Here is a 7,711-nt window from a genome sequence, read left to right as displayed (position 1 = left end):
CACGTTTTTTAGGTAATGGAAAGACAGGCGGCACTATCATTGCTCCAATGCCTTCTGTGAAAGCGGGGAGTTAAGACGACCTGGCTTTGCGGCAGATGCTGCTTTCATGTAAAGGCCAGGGATATGAAGCGAACACTGTAACTGCCTTTACTATCTCTACTTGGAAAGAACTTAGTGATAAACTCTTTACTGCTGCCTATAAGGGAGAAAAAGTTGCTGCTTCCCTCCTTACAATTTGGCGATTGTTATCTGGAACAGTAAAAGGCATTAAAGCACAGTCTGAGGACATTAGGATGCTACTGGATACCATCATACGGAGAAATCGTGTAAAAAGGGAGTCGAGCGGAGTTGAAGGGAGCCGGAGCGGGACCAGAGATCGCGGAGCGGGGCCGGAGACAACGGAGCGGCCCCGCCAACATGAACGCGGTGCCAGCACCTCGGCAGTGCATATCCAGGACGATCGGAAGCGACGACTGCAGTGTGAAAGTACTGCTGATAGACCAGAGATAAACTTTACGAACACTATGACTGAGTTCCACCTTAAGACATTTCCAGCTTTTCATCTGAACTGTGCAGCGGGGCTGCGCTGCGCATTTGTGGCTGTGTTCACCGCGCTGGGTGCTTATGCCGCCGTGTTGAGTGAACCCGTGCCGGCGCCGGGTCTGTCCGCCTGTGGCGGGTGCCTACGGGGCGGCGCCGAGCAGCGGGGCAGTGGCGGTGGTCTCGCCGCCTGCGCGGCCCCGGCTCGGAGCGGTGCCCCCGCGTGCGTGCACGCCGGCGGCCCCGGGCGCGGCGGGCGGCGGGGGGGCTCTGTTTCCCCCGCACTGCTGACAGCCATGGTCCCGGGGGGTGTGCGTTCCCCTTCCCTTCTTTGCAGCGAGTGGTTTTTCCCTGGTGCTGCTCCTCTTCCTAGAGTTAATGACGGTAGCAAAAACATTGGGGGGTGCAGTCGGGGGAGGGGGAAAGCTGTTTCTCTTTTTCCCCGTTACACCAATCACCCCTTCTCTGAAACGTGCCTGTTTGCAGCTGTTCTCTCCCTCTCCTATGTTTTTGTCTTTTCTTAAGCAGACCCTGTGATTAAGTTCCTTCTGCTGATCTCTCTGGGTGAGCCCAGCCCCTCCTTCCCCTCCTTCGTCCTTCGGCAATGAGGAGCGTGGGGGGAGGCAAAGACGGTAAAACACGGAAAAAAGGGAAAAGAGAAAAAACTTAAAATTAACAATATCCCAACTTATAAATCAAATAAGATTGCATTGTTTTTACAGCAATAGGTGTTAAGCATGCAGTGTGCTCATGGCATTCTCAAATGTTTTCTTCAAAAACAGAAGGGGAGACTGACGAAAAATCCTTTGAAGTAAGATTAGAAATAACGCGACATCCGTGCTTAGCTTTTGCATATTGCAGAAGGTTGTTAAGAATTTCCTATAGTTTGCCATTTTGCTTCTCTTACATGAAATTTGGCTGTTTTCCCCAGGGGCAGGGTGCAGGTAGAAGATTTGGAGACGGAACGATGAGACAGAAGGAGATATAGTCTTGCCCCCTGCAAAAGTAGCTTTATTGCCTTTATGATAAAATAGCATTGCTCTATAAGAAGGGTTGAAGATTTCCAAGATAATATTCCGTTCTTTCTTGCTGTATTTGTCTTTTACATGGAGAGTTATGCAAGATTTGCAGATTGCTGATGGCGGCTATGCCATAAATTTCCTTTGAATTATGAAACTGACAAGAAGTGCACAGCCAATGACCACTTGAAAATGTGTGTGTGACTGAGGAGCGTGTCTGAGGTGGCCACCTGAATGTTGTGTGAAAGAAAAAAGCTACATGAATGTGTGAATGTGTAAACTTAAAAATACTTTCTGCCGGTGTCAAGATTTTAGAGATGTGTAACGTGATTCTGTTGAACCATAGTGATTCCTTATTCTGAATGAGCTCTAAGTTATATTAAGGAAGGCCTACGATAGATATTGACAGTTATTGTAATCTTAGTAATAGCTCGTGTTGCCTTTTCTTGTATTACTAGACGTGTAAATACTACGACGAAGAAAGCATTGTTGGCACAAAATAAAAACGGGGGAATTGTAGAGAATTGGTTGGAAATGTGAGGACATATGAACATGGCTAAGGCTATGGATGAGCTGCTAAAGTATAAGACGCAGTCTGACTAGGCCCATGAGAAAGTCTGAGATAGCAGGGCCGTGAGAAAGCAGCAGCGTCCTTGGGTATTCTAAATTGGGCTGAAAAACAGGAGCTAGGCATTACCAAAACAGAGACACTTAACGAGCCACCTGTGTAAACAATGAAAGACAGTTAAGATGATATCACCACCTAACTGAGCACCAATAATGAGCCTAATTTCTGTAATATTCATGAACCTATTATAGAGTGTATATTAAGCTGTTGTCAATCTACAATAAACGAAGTTCCTGGATTCTCACATTGAGGTGTCTAGAGCTTTCCGTCGCGACATTTACCCAGTGGTAGCCAACCCCTATACACTGTTAACCACATTGACAGAGGATTTAGGATGGTTTACTGTACTCGACCTTAAAGATGCCTTTTTCTGCATTCCTGTACACAAAGATAGCCAGGAGATTTTTGCCTTTGAATGGGAAAATCCTGAGACAGGGAGAAAAACGCAACTAACCTGGAGAGTTCTTCCACAAGGCTTTAAGAACAGTCCAACGCTTTTCGGAAATCAGTTGGCAAAGGAACTGGAGGACTGGAGAAGACAGCAGCAAGAAGGAGTTGTTCTGCAGTATGTTGACGACATCTTAATTGCAGCCAAAAACCGGGACCAATGCATCGAGCTCACTGTAAGTCTCTTGAACTTTTTGGGGCTAAGTGGGTATCGGGTCTCGAGAGAAAAGGCACAGATAGCCAAGGAGATAGTCATCTACCTGGGACTTGAAATCTATCATGGGCATCGGCGACTCAGTACAGACCGAAAAGAGGCCATTTGCCGTCTCCCAGAGCCCCACACTGTACGAGAGATGCAGGCTTTCCTGGGAATGGTAGGATGGTGTCGGCTGTGGATAGCTAACTATGGGTTGCTAGTCAAACCTCTGTATGAAGCCCTGAAAACGGCCAAAGAGGGAGTTATAACATGGACAGATGAGACCAGAGATGTGTTTAAGCAACTGAAACAGTCCTTGATGTCAGCTCCAGCATTAGGACTACCAGATTTGACTAAACCGTTTGAACTGTTCACACACGAGCAGTTGAATGTTGCTCTGGGGGTATTATCACAAACTCTGGGAAGCCAAAGAAGAGCTGTGGCTTATTTCTCCAAACAGCTGGACAGTGTTAGCCAAGGGTGGCCGGGGTGCCTGCGAGCTGTCGCAGCAACTGTTATCCTGATTGAAGAAGCCCGGAAGCTCACCCTTGGGCAGCATATCACTGTGTATGTACCCCATGCAGTTCAAGCCGTGCTTGAACAAAAGGGAGGCCACTGGCTGTCCCCCAGCAGAATGCTTAAGTACCAGGTTGTGTTGCTGGAACAGGACGATGTTACCCTAAAAACAACATCTATTGTAAATCCAGCTATGTTTCTGTCTTCAACACTAACTGACAGTGTCCCCGAGCATGACTGTTTGCAGACTATAGAGGAGACTTACTCCAGCAGACCAGACCTGAAGGATGAGCCCCTGGAAAACGCAGACTGGGAACTGTATACAGACGGAAGTAGCTTCATGCGAGATGGTAAACGCTTCACAGGGTATGCAGTAACAACCAGAGACGAAGTGATCGAGGCAAAAGCCTTGTCAGCAGATGTGTCATCCCAAAAAGCAGAATTAATTGCACTGACAAGAGCCTTGGAACTGAGTGAAGGAAAGAAGGTAAATATCTGGACTGACTCAAAATATGCATTTAGTGTTGTACATGCCCACGGAGCCATCTGGAAGGAGAGAGGACTACTGACAGCCCAAGGCAGTGGAGTCAAGCATGCAGACCAAATCCATGCACTCCTGCAGAGTATTTGGAAACCAGAGGAGGTAGCTATTATGCATTGTAGGGCCCACCAGAAGGGGAAAACAATTCCCGAGTTGGGAAATCAGTTTGCTGATCAAGCAGCAAAAAGGGCTACAGAAAAAGGCATCTTGGCAGTAGTGCCACAAAAAGAAATTGATTTGACAAAATACACCCCTAAGTATGATGAGAGAGACAATCAGCTAATTAAATCATTGAAAGCTGAAATCAAAGAAGGGGGGTGGGTTGTTACCCCTACTGGACAGGTTGTAGTTCCACCACCGCTCCTTAGGGAAATAGCTCAACAGGAACATGAGGCTACCCATTGGGGAACGGAAAATCTCCTGAAACATCTAAAGAAAATAGTAATAGGAACAAATATGACCGAAGCTGTGCAGTCTACGGTAGGTAAGTGTGAGATCTGCAAACGAAATAATCCAGATACATCAAAGAGAGTGGTACTAGGGGTAACAAAAGCTGGAGACCAACCCGGAGATTACTGGCAAATAGATTTTGCTGAGTTACCACCATGGGGGGGGTACAAATACATCCTTGTACTAGTTGACACTTTCAGTGGATGACCTGAAGCATACCCCTGTCGCACTAATGCAGCAAGGGAAGTGGTAAAAGCTTTATTAAACCACATAATTCCAAGGTTTGGGGTTCCTCTAGGAATGGCATCAGATAGAGGAACACATTTTATTGCGACAGTAGTAAAAGAAGTATGCCGCATCCTGGGAATTGTCTGGGACCTACATACCCCCTATAGACCTCAGGCTAGTGGCAAAGTTGAACGAATGAATGGCACCTTGAAAATGCAAATTAGTAAAATTTGTCAGGAAACATCTATGTCCTGGGTTCAGGCTTTGCCACTAGCTCTGCTGAGAATTCGTATCCAGCCGAGGCGGAGGGATAACATAAGCCCCTATGAAATATTATATGGAAGACCATATCAGGCACCACACGTACCAGGGGATGTACACTTAAGAGGGAGAGCCGATTTACAAAAATATTTGATTGCTTTAGGCTCTACTTTGCAGAAGCTGCAGAAGGTCACTGAGTTATCCAGACCTATAGGACTGGACACCCCTGCTCACCCATTTCAGCCAGGAGACTGGGTCTACGTCAAGTGGTGGAACAGTGACCCCTTGCGAGCCAAGTGGAGAGGACCTTACCAAGTCCTGCTGACCTCCCTCACCTCCATCAAAGTTGCTGGCAGAGAACCCTGGTTCCACTACTCTAGAGTCAAGAGAGCATCAGCTCCTGGGACAACCAACCAGACAGAAACAGACACCGACGACGAGGATGTGGAATAGACTGCTTGTTCTGTGTATTCTGTTCATGCAACCGGTAACCATGAACCGAGTTTGGGACCAAAAATCGCATGTGGCCCTAGTCCAAAACGTATCTAAAATTCTCCGAAAAACGGAATGCTGGATTTGTACTCAAGTACCAGCAATTGATGATGAGAATAGTGAGTGGCCCCTAATTGGCATTTTACTAAATGAGACAAACTTCGGCAAGTCCATGATGAATTTCCCAGGGACCTGGAAGCCAGTTACAGAGGCCTATTATCCAGTGACCTTAAGTAATGTAATTTCTAATCAGGACGTTGTTCCCTGTATGATCATAAACGCTACAGGAAAAATCATTCTACCCCCCTACTGTGATAAAAACAATTTAAAAGAAGAAATAAACTCAGAAATTGTTGCAGGGATGGCACAGTTCCCTTTGAGATTAATTCCTCCCCAGGGTTCGGGATGGTATTGGATTTGTGAAAAGGAAGCCTGGAAAGTTTTGCCTCTTGATAAGGATCGGGCCTGTGCTCTGGGGGCAGTGATTCCAAATATAACAATTCTTGATCCAATTGATGAACCAGAATGGGAAAGACCCTATCCAAAAAGAGTGAAAAGAACTAGCAATCCCCTCATTGAGCGCCCTACGATTTTCCATAGCATAATCAGAGCTTTAGTCCCATCTCTAGGAGTGAGTGAATTGGAAAAGGCAATTGTAAATATTTCGGCTGTTATGGAAAACATACAAGATCACACTCTGGATGCAATTGAAACCCTGAAAGAACAGTTCCAAAGCTTGTCTCGTGTGGTAATACAAAATAGAATGGCCCTCAATTTTTTGCTAGCCTCACAAGGAGGCGTGTGTAAAGTCATCAATACCAGCTGCTGTTCTTACATAGATCAGACTGGTAGAATTAATAATGATTTGGCCGCAATTCGAAATCAAACCAAAATTTTTCATCAGATATCTCTGGATGATGTCTCCCTAGGTTTAGGAGATGTCCTCAACAAACTCACCTCATGGTTGCCGAACTGGACATGGATGAAACAACTGTTTATCTTAGTATTGTATATACTTAGTGTTAGTGTAATAGCTCACTGCATGCACCGATTTTATAGTTGTTGTAAGTGTAGGTAGTAGAGATTGGACAAAGACCTTTGGGTTTTGTCCAGTCTCTAAGGAGGGAACTGATGCCTTAAGCCCCTAATGTTTTTTTTATTTTTCTAATATTTGTAAGACTGGTAAGAATTGTAGGTTTTAAAAAGCAGAAACCCCTTTGTCCCCTTGTTCCTTTCCCTTGTTTACACATTCCCTAACCCTTTTACCCCATTCTATGCCTTCCATATCAACCTACCCCTGAATCCAGAAGCAGTGTTTAGTCTTTTGTCAAGGCAAAGGCCTAGACTGTTTTGAGAACAGCGTATCGGGGCCTAAACCACAGAGTACGGTCAAAAACTAGGTAACAATGTACCCTTTGTACTCTGATGAAGTTGAAGATGATGAAGTAGGTGGTCCCAAAAAGACCCCAGACCCAATTTTCAGGGGGAGGGCCCGGGGCGGTCCAGAGGAAGGGCCAAAGGGTGGACACATCTGGGACTGGATGGATAATGTTATAAAATGTAACCTCTCGGGCACGGCGGTGCGCGTCTATATCACCTATTGCCTTGGCAAATAAACCCTTTCTTATCTCACCCCTAATTAACTGCTCCAGAGATTTTTTTTCAGAACCAAAAATACACCGGCAACACTGCCGATAAGGGCTGTAATTTCCTCTTTTCACACCTGCCTCCCAACTGCCGGATCGACGCCCAAAATTGCATACAAAGGAAGATTCCTCCCACAGCGAAGATGTAGGCAGAGAAAGCTCTTGCTCCCCATGGAGTCTCCAGGCTGACAAACCAACTGCACCACAAAGCCTGAGCTTCCAGGCTTTCTTTCCTGCCGATAAGCGCTGTCATTTCCTGTTTTCAGCCCTGACTCCCCACTGCCAGACCGACTCCCAAAATTGCATATAAACAACGATTCCTCCCACACCAAAGGTGATAGCACAGAAAGCTCTTGCTGCTCATGGACTCCCCAGGTTGACAAACCAACTCCACCACAAAGCCCAAGATTGCTGGCTTTCTTTCCCGGAGATAAGGGCTGTCATTTCCTGTTTTCAGACCTGCCTCCCAACTGCCAGACCGATTCCCAAAATTGCATACAAACAAAGACTCCTCCCACACCAAAGAGGCCAGCACAGAAAGCTCTTCCTCCCCATGGAGTGCCCGGAATGACACACCAGCTGCACCACAAAACCAAAGCCTCCAGGCTTTCTTTCCTGCTGATAAGGGCTGTCATTTCCTGTTTTCACACCTGCCTCCCAACTGCCAGACCAACTCCCAAAATTGCATTCAAAGACTCTTCCCACAGCAAAGAGGCGAGCACAGAAAGCTCTTGCTCCCCATGGAGT

General features: G+C 46.3%; 1 protein-coding gene across 1 annotated transcript; it reads left to right on the top strand.

Annotated features, from left to right (window-relative positions):
- Positions 1 to 293: 293 nt before the first annotated feature.
- LOC135405074 (uncharacterized) lies at positions 294 to 6,948 on the top strand. The gene is made up of 2 exons (XM_064639792.1): positions 294 to 851; positions 2,418 to 6,948. Exons 1-2 carry the CDS (start codon positions 294 to 296, stop codon positions 4,542 to 4,544), a joined length of 2,685 nt encoding a protein of 894 aa, XP_064495862.1. The 3' UTR covers positions 4,545 to 6,948.
- Positions 6,949 to 7,711: the final 763 nt, after the last annotated feature.

Source organism: Pseudopipra pipra, chromosome W (genome assembly GCF_036250125.1).
Source record: "Pseudopipra pipra isolate bDixPip1 chromosome W, bDixPip1.hap1, whole genome shotgun sequence".
In the NCBI taxonomy this organism is placed as follows: Eukaryota; Metazoa; Chordata; class Aves; order Passeriformes; family Pipridae; genus Pseudopipra; species Pseudopipra pipra.
The sequence above is the reverse complement of the archived record's forward strand: the minus strand, read 5'-3'. Positions and strand labels throughout refer to the sequence as shown.